The sequence below is a fragment of the Triticum dicoccoides genome, chromosome 6B (genome assembly GCF_002162155.2).
Source record: "Triticum dicoccoides isolate Atlit2015 ecotype Zavitan chromosome 6B, WEW_v2.0, whole genome shotgun sequence".
Classification (NCBI taxonomy): Eukaryota; Viridiplantae; Streptophyta; class Magnoliopsida; order Poales; family Poaceae; genus Triticum; species Triticum dicoccoides.
Window position 1 is genome coordinate 93,754,642 of NC_041391.1, and position 17,859 is coordinate 93,772,500.

The window sequence follows — 17,859 nt, forward strand, 5'->3', positions numbered from 1 at the left end:
CTCTATTTCTGGCTGAAAACCGTTTCTTATATTCCCGGAGATCTGTAACTCCGATTGGGCTAAAATTTTAACACGATATTTTTCCCGATATAAGCTTCCCTGTGGCCGAAGGACTCCAACCGACTTACGAGGTGGCCACAAGGCAACCCCGAGCGCCCCGGGGGGTGGCGCCCTGATGCCTTGTGAAGGCTGCAGGCCTCCGTTTGCATTGATTCTTCCTCCCAAAAATTATATATATTTAAAAAAAATCTCCTTCAAAGATTATCGCATTTGGACTTCGTTTGATATGGATTTTCTGCAAAACAAAAAACATGAAGAAAAGCAAGAACTGACACTGGGCACTGGATCAATATGTTAGTCCCAAAAATATTATAAATTATTGCAAAAAGTATGTGAAAGTTGTAGAATATTGACATAAAATAATCAAAAAATATAAATATGACGGAGACATATCATAGACCACAGATTTGTGAAAAAGCTATACATTGTCATAAATGCAATCAATTAGATATGTGTAAAAATTGAAAGTAGTCATATCATTTTCAAGCATAATCAACATATAGCAATTAAAACTGCATCCATACATATGTTGACAGAAAATGTGCAGACATTATATAGTAGAGGTAATATCAGTGGCAGTCATAAAACTTGCATTTGATATTCAATTTAGTGCTAAAAGTTGTAAAAATGTCATTGCAATCATATAACTTGCCTATGCGTGTAGGTACGGTCACTTCTTTCGTATCCAGCCGTATCTAGTGGTCATATCGCGTGTCAGCATGAATGCGGCCCACAGAATGTAAGAAAACAATTTAAACTCTGTTGTTTCGGACAAAAAATTGTTCATGTGTTACAAAAAAATTCGTGACATCTAACAAAATATTTAAACATTGTACGAATTATTTTTGTAATTATAAAAACGTAAGTTGCATTTTAAAAAGGCTCACATATTTAAATAAAAATCTGGCAGGGAATATAAATGTTCGTGCATCTGCTGTTATTTATCTTATTCTATTAAAGAAAACTACGCGGGGAATAGAAATTCTCCAAGACATGTGCATATTATCACGAGAGCGGGATCATTCTGATTAAGTATCCATTTTTTCAAATTTTAAATTTCTTTCGGACAAATCAGATGAACTATATATTCAAATTTAAAGCTATTTAAATTCAAACAAAATTTCCACTGATTTGTGTGTAAGAAATTTACGCACATTCATTCTGCAATATATCTTCTTTTATCTAGATTTTTTAATTTAAAACTATTAAAATTCAAAACAAATAGTTGATTTGTCTGAAAATTTCAAAAATAAACAAAAGACCTCTTGTGTTATTCCCCGCAGGAATAAATTGATCTAAGAAAACAACTTAAATTCTGTTGTTTGTGACATGTAAAAAATGTTCATGCGTTACAAAAAAATAGGTGACATGTAAAAAAATTAAATGCTGTAAGAAATATTTGTGTAATTATAAAAAAAATTGCATTTAAAAAATGTTCAAACAATTAAATAAAAATCAGGCGGGAATATAAATGTTCATATGTTGTTATTTATCTTGTTCTATTTAAGAAAACTATGCGAGGAATAGAAATTCTCCATGACATGGGCATATTATGACGAGAGCGGGATCATTCTGATTGTGCGTCTATTTTTTCAAACTTAGAACTATTCAAATTTTGAATTTCTTTCGAATGATGAACTATATTTTCTTTTGTCTAGATTTTCAAATTTAAAGCTATTCGAATTCAAACAAAATTTTCATTGATTTATCTGAAAGAAGTTTACGCACATTCATTATGCAATATATCTTCTTCTATTTAGATTTTTTAATATAAATCTATTCAAATTCACAAAAATAGTTGATTTGACCTATATATTTCATTATCGAGATTTAATAAAAAAATTGAATTCGAACAAAAGTTTAGTTAATTTGTCCGAAAAATTTACGTACATTTATTTTGCACTATATTTCTTTTTCTCTAGATTTCAAATTTAAAATTATTTAAAAAAATTAAGTTGATTTGCCAGAAAAATTTATCTAGAATATAAATTGTTTGCTAACATAGAAAAAAGATTGAATACAGAAGATCAGTTGTGTATATAGCTTTAATTCATGTCAAACATCAGCCGGTCGAGTGGTTATCAAGCATTATTAATCGCAGCAGGTCGTTGGTTCAAATCCGAGCTCTACTGTTTTTATTTTTATTTGAGGATTTCCAGCGTAAATAAATAAAATGCAAGGGTGGTTTCTGAAAAAAATAGTTGTGTTTTTAATTTTATTTGATGATTTTCATTGTAAATAAATAAAATGCAAGGGTGGTTTCTGAAAAAAAATAGTGCTCGTGGATCCCCTTGGCTCTACTATGTGCTGACAGGTGCGTAATTAAATAAAAATCAAAGGCGTTTTCTAAAAAAATGTGTGGCTCACCCAACGCCTCACCACTCTAGCCACTATCATGTGGGCTGCATTCATGCTGACACGCCACGTGAGCACTAGATACGGCGGATACGGAAAAAATAACTGTATCTGCACGCATAGGCAAGTTATGTGTTTGCAATAACGTATTTTGCAACTTTTAGCACTAAACTAAACATCATATGCAAGTTCTATGGCAGCCACCCATATTACCTCTACATAGTCATATGTTAGGAATTACTAACAAACGCAGATGTAGGGAAATTGAACTGGTTAGAAGTTCATCAGAAAAGATTTTTTTTTTTTTTTTGCAATAGGCCAAAACATGATAGCTCACTATCGTTGCTCAAGCCATCTTTTTTCTCGACTTTTTTTTTTCTTTTTGCTGCTCGTACACGCATAGGCTAGTGCCCAACTAGGCCTATGATATGATGGCTTTTCAGCAGCCAATTCGGACGACCGGCGACCAAATATTTCTTGTTCCCATCGACTAATCATCCCCAACCTAATTCAGGCGGCGCCCGTCCAACGCCGCCACCATGATCCCGTGCCACCGGCAGCTGGCTTGCCGGCGTGGAGCGGAAGATCCTGGAGCGGCATTCTTCTCCTTGGAAGAAGATCCACCGGGAAGGTGCGTCCCGGGTGTGTTGTGAATGAATGAGTCGAACCGTCTGTTCCATTCCATTGATGATTACAGGATTTACACAAGGGGGACCGACCTACGAACAGCCACGTCCGTTGGCGGGGACATGAGGATCGTCGGTCGGACGGATGCCAGATTGCTAATAGCAGGGATTGGAAGGAAGGATTATCCTGTAATTATGAGATTACACTTTTCACGGAACTGGTGTTTCTCCTCGGTCCAGCAGCAGATCGCAGGAAGGAGACGTTCGTGCGTGGGTGGCGGTTATCGAATCGAAGGAGTTCAAAAACTGCTGCGGGGTAAGACGTGTTAAGAAATAAAATATGTGATCAATTTGTTGGGAAAGAGGTGTCTCCCCAACACACCTCTTCACGCTGTATATAAGTGGGTCTCCCACATTGCAATAGATTAAGAGAATCATTTGTGTCTCTCCTTTGTCTCCTTTACTTCCATACTACAACATTTTATCAGCACATAGTCTCTGCCTAGAGAGCAATCTAGCCAAGAAAACAGGCTGTTGCACGCAACGATCACAGGGAAGCGCACTTCAGTGCAAGATGAAGCAGCGGCGACCCTAAACGGCGTCCATCCCGACGATGAGGCGCGAAACGCGAATGGCGATCGCGGCGGCGGCAACAGCACGCGATGGGACAGTTCGCTACGCAGGCACATGCAGCGGCAGCACCATCGAGCATACATGCATCTATCCGTACAGGAGGTTAATCATTAGAACGTTAATTTCCTTTGTCTTCTTGTGATTATGGCGTAGCGGCGCTCGACCTCGTCTCCTTCAAGAACGGCAGCGGGACAACGAGGAGGCGCGAGCGGGACGAAGAGTCCCGATTGATCTGGTGACTATGAGTGCATGCGGCGGCACCCGACCCAGCGCTGCTTCGCCCTCCCGCGCGCGGTCGTGGCGCTCGTGGAACTTCCCCATCTGATAAGAAGGAAAATAAATCAAGAATTTACTCATCTTATCATCCCGTAATCAGTCAATTGATTATTTGCCTGTACATATATGCACTCACGAAGAATTACTTTCCTCGGAACATCAACATGTACAGAAGGAGAAAACAAGAAGGCTCCCACATTGGAATCCATCGATTCCAAAAGACAAAAAGGTCATGCCGTTGATGGGCCTGGTCACGACTAACCGACGAAGATGGCCCGCGCGGCCCACGCAACGCGTGATGTGGCATTGTTGGTATGCGCGACAGCACTAATTGCGGCAGCGGGAAGCGTCGTCGGCACAAGTCCCCACAGCCGGAGTCGCACTTGTCGGCGACAACGGATCCTGGCGCGGAGGCGTCCACAAATCCAGCGGGGCGCTGCTCGTACCTCGGGGCAGCGGCGGCTCAAGGCGAGGCACGGCCGGTTGCGACGCCTCTTCACGACGATGCACGGGAACCGGCTGCGCGGTGGTTTATCCCCTCAGGAAATTGGTAACCGCACTGGAGAGAAGGAAACAAATCCTATCTCCTTGGTGATTTTACAAATCAGCCATTCGATTATTTGTTAATCCTGGAAAAGTCCCTGCTTTCTCTGATTTATGGCATATGCTTATCAGATCTTGCGTTTTAGCCCCTTGGCTTTAGCACTTTAACAATAAATTGTTGTTAATTGCATGTTAAGTCATGGGCTTCAGAGCAAATATGCAGGTAGACCATTGGTAACTTGCATAACAATTAATTATGCATCATTTTACATCATGTAAAATGACTGTATAAGACCATAGGTCTTATTGTATTACGTGAGTAATACTGTTGCAAAGCAATATGTTGACTCCATTATTTGAGTGGAATATGGAATTTGCTTGCAAAACTTTGGAAACAAAAGATGGTACAGTGTATGACATTGCATGATTATGTTAGGAAAAAGTCCAAAACAAACCTTGAAGTTGTAGATGAAAGCTAAATCAAACCCTGAACTTTGAATCCCGGAAATTGGCACTCTGGACTTGTAATTCCGGTCTATTTTTGACCCTAGACCTGTTTGGCACACTGGGAATAAGAAAATCTCGGCCGGGATAACCTGCTACTCAGAATTTGGGCCGGCCCACTATAACACAACAAGAAATCATGAACTATAAAATATATTCGCGCATTTGTAAATTTTCCAGCAGTTAAAAAATATTCCTGTTTTCAATTTATCGCACAAATTTAATTCATTTTGTGTTTTGATTTTTTCTGGAATTTTGAAATTCTATTCGCATTTTTAAAAGCTGTTTGTGATTCTAAAAAAAACTACAAAAAATGTTCAGAGTTTCAACAGTTTTTCACATTTTATAAATAATGTTATTATAATTTTTTAAATATATTTTTAGAAAATGTTTCGTATCGTTGGCTACGTACTCGTCTGGGCCGGCCAACCAGACATGAAGCAAGCTTTACTTTTCTGAAAGCAGAACAAAAAATTTAAGTGCGAACACTTTGAAACATAAACATAATTTTAATGTGTGAATGCTTTTTGAAAATTTAAAAAAAATAGGAAAAAATTCGAAATCTGAACAAATTGTAAGAAATTTTTTTGTGACATCTAAAAAATATCGCAGGTTTTAAGAAAATGTACGGACCAATTCAAACAAATGTTTATATAATGTATAATAATATTTGTGTAATTCAGAAAAATGTAGCATTTCAATAATGTTCATGAGTTTCAAAAAATGTGTTCATGACATTTTCAAACAAAAATGTGTGTACAATGTAAAGAAAAAGTGTGCGTGTTGTAAATAATTGTGTCTTACATTTAACAGAATATACTTGGCATGTGTTTGAAAAAAATGTCTACATATTTAAAAATGTTGAACCATGCAGAAGAGTTCGTTTGGTTTTATAAAATGTTTATTGTCATTAAGAAAATGTAAACATGCATTTGAAAATAATATAACCATGTATTCAAAAAAAGAAAACATTTAATTTAAAAATATACATAATGTATATGAAAGTATCAAAAGTTTATCAAAACATATTTTATATGTGCGTTAAAAATGTACATTGCATACGAAGAAAAAATGGACATGAGTAAAAAAAAGAGAAAAGAAAAAAGAAAAAAAAAGAAAATCCAGAGCAGTGCGCGCGCGCGCGAGCGATAACGTTAATGGGCCGTCCTAATTCAGCAAATACCGGCAAGTCCTCTCAAGGTTTAAAATAGACCGGGATATGAGAGTTTGGTGTGCTAATTTCAGGGATTGAGAGTTCAGGGTTTGATTTAGCTTTCGCCGACAAATTTAAGGTTTGTTTTGGACTTTTTCCATTATGTTATGTCTACACACCTTATGTCAACAAACTGATATGACAATTTTCAAATCTGCATACAACTTATGGATTGGTTAAACCAATGTATAACTTTGTTCACAACTGAGAGGTCTATGTCACCGCGTGGTGACAACTTTCAATGTGTTTTAATTAACACAAGATTGTGCAAAGTACCATAAGGGTGAGGTCTACACCACTTTGTGGTGATTACCTTTGGTGTTCTACAAATATGATCTACACCATGTTATGGTGATTATCTATTTGTAGAAAGTCATATTATGGGTCGTTTAAGCTTTTCCTAGACCTTTATGTGGATTTAGCACATCGTAGTAACGAAATAATTTTTCGTTTGGAGCTATGATGTTTGCATTATTAGTGACTACCTTCGTGATGTCTTTCCAAATACTTGTCAATTTCATAGCATGTGTCATTGGTTGTGACTATAGTGTCACATACTCCATAAGGAGATGAACCCAAGGCATTTGTGACTATGCTGCATATTATGCTATGAAGGGAATTATGCAGAACACTTGCATATTTTGGTGATTACCTTCCATCCATACACAACTTATGAGACGCCATCATAGCTATGAATTAAGTTTCATGCACAGCTGAGAGGTTTATGCTGTTTTATGGCGATTACCATTGTAAAACCCGCTCCTCATAAGTATCTTCCAGAGGGAAGAAAAGTGAATTTTTGTTTGGAAACAAAAATAAATGAGGTGGTGAGAAAGCGAGGCTTGTAGCACAAGGGTTTTTCGCAGAGACCCGACATCGGTTACGATGTAGCATACCTTTTTTGGTATGAGTGGAATTATGTTTCGATACTGAATGTTAATGTCAGTATAGATCCATACGGCTGATGTATGTAATGTCTACATACTCCCATGGGTCAATTAGTTTGGATGTATATATTGAAGTCATTGAATGACTTAATATTCTGAATCTAAAGGTAAATCGCAACATGCATGTGTGGAACTTTTGAAGTCATTCTATGACTTGAAGTAGTCGGAGAATTGTGTGGTGCAACCGACTAAGTGAGTTATTCCTTGACAAGGATTACTCTCATACTAATGATTGTTGACGCGTATTCATGAAGAAATCCTGGATTGGATTTTATATCACCTTAAATTGTGGAGTCGATGATCTTATCATCAAAGTCTATATAAGATATGAAATACACACAATCATGTTAAGAGGATATTCGGGTTTAACCAAATTATGCTAAGTTTATGACTTGAGCATATCCCCTAAGATACCAGTCTCCATATATCCGGAAGTATTGAAGAAGTTCAATATGGATATATTATATCAAAGATACATATGGTCATATTATACCTAATATGGGATACAGATCCTTGAGACATAGGGAAGATGGTGAAGATGATAGAGGAGCATGAATTGCCATATCTAAATACCATTGAAGCACTCATATATCTTGCAAAATTTGTCAGGCCTGACACTATAGTTTTTGGCAATTTATTGAGAGTGCAATTCCCTGAAAGGTATAAGGTTTGTGGAAGGAATATCCTAGGATATATCCAGGGCACAAAGAGTCTTGATCAATTTCATTCGGAAAATCAAGATGGGACCATGGTTTGATATATTGATAGTGGCTAATTATCTAATCCCACAATGCCATATCAAAGACTGGATTTGCTGGAAGAGTATTTTGAAAGAAGTATTTAGAATAGACTCTAAACGAGTCCTTCCAGTGATCATTCTATTTTATTTAAAGCATCAGAAAATGTGGATGACTTCATAGAATAATTGGCCACATGTGAAATCATGTGGAGATTATCATTATCTACCAAGATAATGTCACTTGTATTGCTTATGGGTTATATTTATCCTTGTGAATTACGGAAATGTAAGAGGATAATATGCAAACAGATTATTGTGATATTCACAATATCTCTATCAATGTTTACATTCCAGAACTAGGTTCGTGGAATTGGTATGAGATATTCTTGAGGTTTGCAAAGTTCAGGGGGAGTAAAATCTCAAGTTATAACCCGTTGGTGATCCTCATATCACTCATATTGTACTCTTTTTCCCTTTATGAGTTGTCCATGATGGTTTCTCATATAAGGTTTTTAACGAGACAATATAAATACAAGTGCGGATATATGTTATATTGGTTTCTCCTTATATTTTTCCCACTGGGTTTTTAAAAGAGTTTTCGATGGCATATCATTATAATGTTTCTCCTTAAATTTTTCCCACAGGGTTTTTGGGAGGAGTTTTTGGATTGCAATATACGGATGACAAATTGATCAAGAGGGAGTGTTAAGAAATAAAATATGTGATCAATTGTATGGGAGGGATGCCTCCCAGGAGGTGTTTGTTGGGGAAGAGGTGTCTTCCCAACACACCTCTTCATGTTGTATATAAGTGGGTCTCCCACGTTACAATAGACTAAGAGAATCATTTATGTCTCTCCTTTGTCTCCTTTACTTCCATACTACAACAAGACGAACATAGGAGGAAGTTATTACCACGACGCACCACTGCCTACGGTTACCGAGCGCCCCATCCCCATAAACCAGTGAGAGTGTGAGACGCGGCCTTGCCCCTCGCCAGTTGCCGACCATGGAGAAAGAGGCCGCGGGGGAGGCGCGCGAATCCCATGGAACCGCACGGAAGCGGGCACGGAGCGGCGGCGGCGGCGGCGAGGATTTCATCACCAGGCTCCCCGACGACATCCTCGGCATCATCATCTCCCTCCTCCCCACCAAGGACGGCGACCGCACGCCCGTCCTCTCCCGCCAATGGCGCCACCTCTGGCGCTCCGCGCCTCTCAACCTCGAGGTCAGCACCCGACCCCCCGGCGCCGCCGGCCCCGTCCCCACCCCCTCCCGCGTCCCACCCTCCGCCGTCTCCCAGATAATCTCCCAGCACCATGGCCCCGCGCGCCGGTTCTCCTTCCACTGCCGCGGCGCCGGCGACCTCTGCGCCCAGGCGGAGAGCTGGCTTCACTCCCGGGCCCTCGCCAGCCTCGAGGAGCTCGACATCGCTTACGCCAGCCCGCGGCTGCTGGCATCAGTGCTCCGCTCCGTATCCACCACCATCCTGGCTGCCAAGATCAACGGTTGTCATTTCCCGGGCGAGATCGTGCCGGCCATGAATTTCCCCAATCTCAAGAAGCTCACCCTGTTTCACACTTCCATCTCAGAGGACGTCTTGCACGCGCTGCTCTCCGGCTGCCATGCCTTGGAGAGCTTATACATGGCCCAAGTTTCTGCTGCTGGTCGCCTCCGTGTTAGCTCGCCGACTCTTAGGACCATTATCTTCAGTCATAGCTCTAGTGAAATGGCACAACTGGTGATCTTGGATGCTCCTCGCCTTGTAAGGCTACTCTTGCCGTATTATTACGGAAGCGATCGTGTGACTATTAGGGTAGTTAGGGCGCCAATGCTGGAGATATTGGGCCCTTTCATAGCCGCCGTCTCCAATATCCTACTCTTTCAGGTAGCGGCAACGTTGTCGTCCAATCTTGCATTCGGCACTCCGACATGCAGATAATAATTTTTATGTCCATTGTTTGCTTTCTTCAGGGAATAAGCCCGGTCAGCTCGGCAAACTCGATGCGCACCGTCAAGGTTTTGGCTCTCAGATCTTCTGCAGATAAGTTGCATGCGGTTCTTAACATCCTCAGGTGGTTCCCCTGTCTCGAGAGGCTCCATGTCACTGTGAGTACTCAATTTTGCTTGTTTGATTAAGTTTTTGATTTGATTCACATATTATAGTCTACTCATGCCTCTTCTTCCCATTTGCAGTTTGGTAAACACCATGATATGGATCAGCAAAATGAGCCTCAGCATGACCCACTACATCCAATCGAATGCCTTGAGACCCATCTAAAAAAAGTGGTGTTTAAGCCATTCGAGGGCTATGGGAAACAGGTTGACTTTGCCAGGTTCTTTGTATTGAATGCAAAGGTGCTAGACAAAATTGAATTTGAAGCATATAATCACTACGGCATTGAAATGGTGGGCTATGAACACAAGCTGCTACAAGTGGAAAACAGAGCCTCTCGGCACGCTCGGTTTGTATTCAAGACTATTTCATCCGACTGGGTACCATGTCAATAAGCATATCCATGATTGGTCGGTCAGAAGCCGGCCCCTGCCGACAGCCTTAGACAGGGGTAATGCCTGAAGATTGAAGTGTCTTGTGCTAATTTGGTAGATGGTGTTGATGCCTGAAGATTGCACCACCTTCCGTTGTCTGCTCTGTTTCTAGTCTATGGTTCCTCTGTAGTTCCAGTAACTTATTGTATTGAAGTTTGAGTTTACTGAGATGTAACTCAGTGCCATCTGTCTTGTACAGTACAAATTAGCTTCTCCCTCTGTAAAGAAATATAAGATCTTTTAGATCACTAGCTAGTAATTGTACTCTTTCCTAGAGCAAGTAAAGCATTGGATTTGGCCAAGGACCTGGAAATAATGTTGGCTTTGGTAGGGACCCTTGTGTGTACTGCTTGATGCTTGTCAACTTGTTTTCTTCATTGCTGCTAGAGAGATTTAGTTTTTCTAGACATGTTTGTTGCTTGCAAAACCAGGCTTTTGCTGGATCCTTGTCACTGTGGCCTGTGTGGCTGGGGTAGGCTATCCTTTAGGTAGTAGAAGAGATCCGAGGTCTTGAAAGTACGGTTTTGACTAGATTCACTCCATTTTTGTTGCTGGACGTGCATACTTTTCCAGTAGTGTGTGGCCTGTTGTAGAGCTATGGTGTTTTTAGAGCATAAGTATTCCAAAAAAGGAGTGGTGAACACTTGATGACAATTACTTAAATCTCTTTCAGTATACTAAGACTAGCCACAATGGAGAGTAACATACATTAGTAACATACGCATATCCCTAGACTATGTTATTACCTTAATAGTGGATAGTAACATAAGTGTGGTAACATGCAAAGCTTCATTTATTAGATTATAGACTCATATTGCATTGGGACATGTGATGTTACAGTAACTAGCTAAGTTACTAGTACTACATCTCTCCTCATTAACTCACTGTCACATAAGCAAATTTGCTGAGTTGGACTCGATGTTACTACCGAAGTTACTCCCACTGTGGCTAGTCTAACTACTCCAAGATGGCTGGGAATAAGAATGCTACTGTACCAAGTACGGTGGGCACAGTTTTTTTTTTCAATACAATCTTGTAGGAATGCTGTTGAGTGGAGCCAAGCTCATTCCATGGCAACAGCTACTGCTCAGTTGCTCAAGGATTTTTTTTTTAGAAACCTGGATATTGCGTCCACGTGTGCAGTTTTCAGTTAGAAGCATGACGAACGAGAGGTTCAGTTTCCTCCCAGTTTTATGTCCTACTGAAGATACTTTGCCCGCCTTCAAAGAAAATACTTTGCCCAATCGAAATTCATGGGGCGATGCACCTCTTCCTAAATGTGCTCTTGCTATCTCATTTGCAGAGGCCTGCAGATTTATTTATTTATTTTGCGAAAAAAACTCAGATCTATTATAAAAAGTTCACCCGAAATTGAAAGCACCAAAACACCGAGTAAAAATTACATCAACGTCCCTGGACCACCGCCGGTACCAACGAGGTGCCGACGCGCCGTTGTCTCTGCTCTTAAAACGGAGCCGGGCTGACCTTATAGATGACAGTCTACGAGTCTTCGTGCACGTGCCCCTAAGGACCAACATCACGGAACCGCAGTTGTCATCGTTGAACCCTTGAATTGATCTAAAAACTTCACACCAAATCTTGTCGTCGCTTACACACGACGGGAAACCCCAACCTCGACACACCGAAAGGGTGGCGGGAATATACACTAGAGTTTGATCTAATCCATATTGACAGATGAATTTGAGGAGGATCGAAGCCTAGAAGACTGAATCGAGGAAGAAGCGATGCCGGCCATCCGAGCGCCACCCCCGCGAGAACTAAAACCTTAACCTATTTACTAGTCGGAGCCGAGGCATCATGGTTCCCCTCCCTGCCACTGCCCGGCGGAGTGGAAGACAAAGGGGAAATGCTTCCACAGGCTCGTCTGCAGACATCCAGGGGAGGAAGACTTTGTCATAGTCGCCTTGCAAGAGGGGAAAGAAAGACGTGACATGGAGATTGTGATTGGCTTCAGCTCAACCGTAACCGAATATGGTTCCTCGCGGTTCTGTCAGTGTCTTCATTCATTCCCTAACGTCAGTTCCCGTAGGCCAAACCACCATTCCCCCCATGATTTTCTCCGCAACGAGGGTTGGTTCATCGGTAGTGACATCAACGTCAAACAAAGAAGATGATCATGGTGAGAAAACCATATTTTCCACGTCTTGGACACCACCCAACAATTACAACATATTAGTTTCTGCATTGTTGGATTAAAGCATCTCCAACAGATGACCAAACATTTGATGCCCTAAACATGGTCTTAGGTGAGAGAAGGTTTCTGGAACCAGCCATAGTTTTGGGTACCGCTCGAAATTTCATGATCCCGAGCGGTTACTGCGTTTACCGCTACCCCACGAGAAACACTCATACCGAGCAAAAAAAATCAAGTTTTTTTGAAAATTTTGAATTCAAACTCTGACCCATTTAAATATGTAGCATCTCTGATGTAGAAACAGAACAGGCGATGGCGTAGTGGCAAAGGCATGCTCTCTGGAGCTGCGAGTCGCGGGTTCGAGTCTTGCGGCCAGGAATCAAACTCGAGACCTGAGAGCTAGCGGCAGCGTTTGGTGCGTGTGAACAGCCACTATGCTGGGGACAATTACTGATCTCAAATAGTTAAAACATTATCTATATCAACTTTGAAATATTTGAATTCAAAATTTGATTTTAAATTTCGTCCGAATTTTTTTCGGTATTTCGTGGTTACCGTGCTAACCATGAATTTCGGTGCCCCTCGAGAAAAAAAGGACCGCTTGGGATCCAAAACCTTGGAACCAGCAAAGTTTCTGCTTTTCCAAAAAAGCCCTAAAACTAGTGCCCCTAAAATTTAGAAAGCAATCAAAACATGAGATCCGACGATGAGGAGGCAGGGAATGAAGCTGACGGTTGTTGAGCGCCAATTTTGATATTGGTTGTCGAATGTCGTCATGGCCGAGACAACAAACAATGGTGTTGGGGTCTTCCAAGGGCCAAGGGGCCGGGGGATGTGGCCAAATCCGGCGTAGCCGCGCCCATCGAGTGCTTAGAAGGAACGGCGGATTAGTGGTCACGGCTGCCGCTAATCGACATTGGTTGGCGATGGCGATGTTGCGGTGACCATCTCAGGGCTGGGAGGGCTGAAATCGGCGAAATCAAGGCAGTGATCACGGGAGTTGTGGCGGATGTCCCGAGCGGCAGGGCTGGGGGTGTCTGACGAAGTCATGGCGGCGGTGGCGAGTATCAGTCCAAATCGACTGGGGTAACGACACAGTAAGAAAGTTTCACCCAGTGGTGTTTTTTTTTTGAGAAGGTACCGTCTGTCATTTAATAAAGCAACCAGGATACATCTTGGTTACACCCACACACAGACAGACCCAGCCAGAATGCTCCAGAAGCACCAGCTGTCCCGACACTTTGCAGAAAGGACCCCATAAAAGGAAAAATTACAAACAAGACCTTGGAGACCCCTGCACAAAAACGCCAACTCTCGTCTCCACGAGCCGCCGCCGCCGAAGATGCCGTCGGAGAAGGAGACGAAACACCACAGAACCTTGACCCAGCAAGCTTCCTCGCAGATAAACTGCTTTGTGGACCTCTCATGGATCCCGCCGTCGACGGCGAGAACACTTTCTCTGGGGAACGTCGGCCGAGGAAGACCCCGAGCTTGACCGGGCCGCCGCACCGCTCAATCCAGTCGACCATGTCGAAATAGAAGAGCAGCACCGCCCACCGGCACCCTCGAACCCAGCATCGAAACCCCCAGCATCTGGAGCACACCGACGACGCTCGCCGGCCACACTCCTGTACAGTTCCTCCCGAACTCCGTGGTGGCATCGGAGCAAACGCGACCACGTCGGCGGAGTTGGAGGACAAAAACCGCCCGAAGTCGCCGCCGCCGCTGCCGCGACCCCGCTCGGACACCTAGCTCGCAGATCTGACACCGCCCGCACCGGAAACCGACTTGACGTGTGCAGATCGGGAGCACACTTATTGAACGCTACTGCCATCGCCATTAGAGACAAGCAAACGGCCAGCCCACACCTAGCTACATAGCCTATACCTAGACTACAGCTGTGCAAATCCTCACGGCGGATCCGGCAGCTCAAACCCCTCCGACGAGCCAGGGGCTTGCGGAGGAGAGGAGCTACCGAAGCCGCCGCCGGCAAGCGAGTCAAACTTCTCTTCGCTCTTTTCCTGTGGAGAGAGAAAGGGGAGGAGGAGAGACCAACCCAGTGGTGGTTGGGTTGCCGCCGAGGCGTTTTTGGGTTTAGGTCTGTTGGCAGTGGTGATGTATACTAGTACTATGTCACATCCCTAGTTCTGACAATGCCTAGTGCATGCATTAGAGTGTTGCATCATGTTTAAATTTCATCTAAACCTGAAATGGGGATTGACTAAACCCTAGCACCAAATGAATTCAACTAGGGTCAAAATAAAATCTTTTTCATTAAACCCAAAATGCCCTCTAAAAATGTTCAACATTTCTGGTTTGAGGTGAAAGCATCTACCAAAAATGATTTATATTTTTGCAGGACATATTGGGCTCTGAATTAAATCATACTCTATTTGCATTTGGGCATTTAAATGCTATAAAATATTCTAAATGCCCAAATAATTCTGAAAATAAGTGTGGGCTGTTGGAAATAATCTAAATAGAGCCCCTGATTATTCCAGGATTTTTTTAAAGATGCCTAAGTATTTTTAATAAAGCCCTACAGTTGCAGAAATAATAGAAAACAGAAAATAGAGGAGAGAGAGAGAACTCACCTGGACCTACCTGGCAGCCCACCTGGCCGGCCCAGCAGGCGGCCTGGCCAACTGGCCCAGCCCACCACCGCAGCCCCTCCGTCGTCTTCCTCCCCTCGCCCCGAAGCAGCTGCGTGCCCGCACGCGAGCGACCGCGGCCACGTCCTCCCGCCACCTCCTGCTTGCCCTCCCTCGTCCTGACCTGCGCCACGGAGACGCCACGCACCCCCTGGCCCCTCTCATTCTCCCTGTGCTCCTCCCCCTCCTCTGTTTCTCTCTCCCGCGAACGGCCGAACGCCATCGTCGCCGCCGTTCGTCACCGCCGCAGCCACAGCCACTCCCTCGCTCCCTCTTCGTATCCCCGAGCTCCGCATCGTCGTCCTCCTCGTCCACCCCGAGCCAAGCAACCAGGGGAGCGCTGCATCGCCGCCCCGGACGTCTTCTTCAACCTCGGTGCCGGCGATCTCCGTCGCTTGATTCGCCGCGTCTAGAGCCTCCCCGGCCCCACCGTCTGCACCGTCTGACTCGCCGTGAGCCACTTACCTTATCCCCTAACTCCTTGTGCTCGCCCCCGTGTTGTAGCGTCGTTCCCCACGAGCACTGAAGCCGCCGTCCGCCATTGCTGCTGCACGCATAGCCTCCATGCCCCTCTGACCTCACCATGCTGCTCGTGGTGCTCCCCGTGCCTAGCAGGTGCTGCCCAGCCTCTCCTTTTGCTCACCGACGCACCGTAGCGACGCGCCCGTGCATCACCGACCACCACCACCGCCAAAGCTCGTCGCCGGCATGAACTCCGGTGACCCCGCGACCTCCCACTTCGTTCCATGGATGCGCGGGAGCAAGGGCTATGCCCCGGTGCCCTCAGCGCGCCAATCGGACGCCCCTAGCGCAAGTCCGGTGTGCCACCGCCGTGTCCTGTGGTCGCCGTCGGCTCGTCCCCGACGTGCTGACGTGGCATCGTTGTTAGGCACTAATGACCCAGCTTAATTACCCCTGACCCGCTTACACATGGGCCCCACGCCCTTAATTAATCTTTGTTTATTTTCTGCTAAGATTAGTACTAATCTGGGTGGACCCCACGTGTCAGTTTTGACCTTGGTCAAGTCAACGCTGTCCGGTCCCACATGTCATACACCCAGACCAACCCGTGTCACTGACGTGTGGACCCCACACGTCAGGTTTGACCTGGACCGCCCTGTTGACCTGATGACGTCAAGGTGATGTCATGCTGACGCATTAAATGATTTTCTGGATTTAAAATAAATCAGAAAATCCAGAAAATAGCTAAAACTTCTAAAAATCATAGAAATTCAACCGTAACTCCAAATTAAATAATTTATATATGAAAAATTATCAGAAAAATTCAAGGAATCCATCTGTACCATTTTCATGCATGTTAGAACAACTTATCATTACTGTTTAGGGCAAATGAAGTGAATGACATTTAAATAACCACATATGGAGTTTGAATTTGAATCTTGGATTCAAACCAACTTCATTTAATCTGGTTTTAGATGCATTAGCCCAACACACATTCTTTTTGCCATGTCATGATCATGCATCATATTGTGCATTGCATTGATTGTGTTCCCTTCTGTGTTGCCGGTATTTGTCCCCCCTCGATAGACGTGATACCGAGGATGTGATCGTTGACACTGATGAAGACTCAATGTTATCTTCAGAAGTGCCAGGCAAGCAAAACCCCCTTGTTCATTCCGATACAATCCCACTCTCTCGCTCCTGCTCTCTTTTACTGCATTAGGACAACAACGATTCATCTGTTACTTGCTGCGGTAGCTGAACCCCTTTATCATTTGCATGACCTGTCATTTCACAGTAAATAGATGAAACCCACTAGCATGAGTAGGAGTTGTTTGAGCCCTGTTGTGCCTACTCATTCATGCTTGTTTGTCATGCCTGCTACTGCTTAGAGTTGAGTCAGGTCTGATTCATCGGGGATGAATCAGAGGTGTGTGAACATGTCCTACTGTGTGCGAGCTAAGTGTGTGAACACGATTTGGTAAAAGGTGTCGGTGAGAGGCCATGTAGGAGTACATGGTGGGTTGTCTCATTGAAGCCGTCCTCGGGAACTGAGTTCTGTGTTTGTGATCCATGATTCAGCTACTACCATACATTGGGCCCTGAAATATGACCCCGCTCGACTTCTTATTCACCCTAGTCCTCTGTCCAGGAGTTGCAAGTAGTTTCTGGTGTTTGTAGCTTACTGGAGGCCGTGGACAGCGCTGACCGTAGGGGTGGGCTGTGATGCGGTAGGTACGTGGCACGGTGTACCGGATGCCCGTTTGGTATCTCGGGAACCCTGTTCACATCGTTTGGGGCTGTGAGCGAAACTCCGGCTGGATCTCCTCATGGATGGAACCCGAATAGGCGATAAACCTGGACTAGAGACTTGAGTGTTTAGGTAGGTCGTGGTCTACACCCACGTCGGCTTTCGCTTGAAGTCTGCCGAGCACATGTCGTGTGCAGACGCTAAGTGGTGGAAACATGTATGAAGAAGTACACCCCTGCAGGGTTAACATCAACTATTCGAATAGCCGTGTCCGCGGAAAAGAACTTCTGGGTTGCTTATATCAGTTCATAGACAAGTGAAAGTGGATACTCTAAAATACGCAAGATAAGCGTGAGTGCTATGGATGGCGTTCTCGTAGGGAGACGGGAGCGGATC

The 17,859-nt window shown here is 43.8% G+C and overlaps 1 protein-coding gene across 1 annotated transcript; it reads left to right on the top strand.

The window, feature by feature from the left end:
* Positions 1–8,856: 8,856 nt before the first annotated feature.
* Positions 8,857–10,775, top strand: LOC119324520 (F-box/LRR-repeat protein At4g14103-like). The gene is made up of 3 exons (XM_037598307.1): positions 8,857–9,783; positions 9,870–10,004; positions 10,092–10,775. Exons 1-3 carry the CDS (start codon positions 8,905–8,907, stop codon positions 10,404–10,406), a joined length of 1,329 nt encoding a protein of 442 aa, XP_037454204.1. The 5' UTR covers positions 8,857–8,904; the 3' UTR covers positions 10,407–10,775.
* Positions 10,776–17,859: the final 7,084 nt, after the last annotated feature.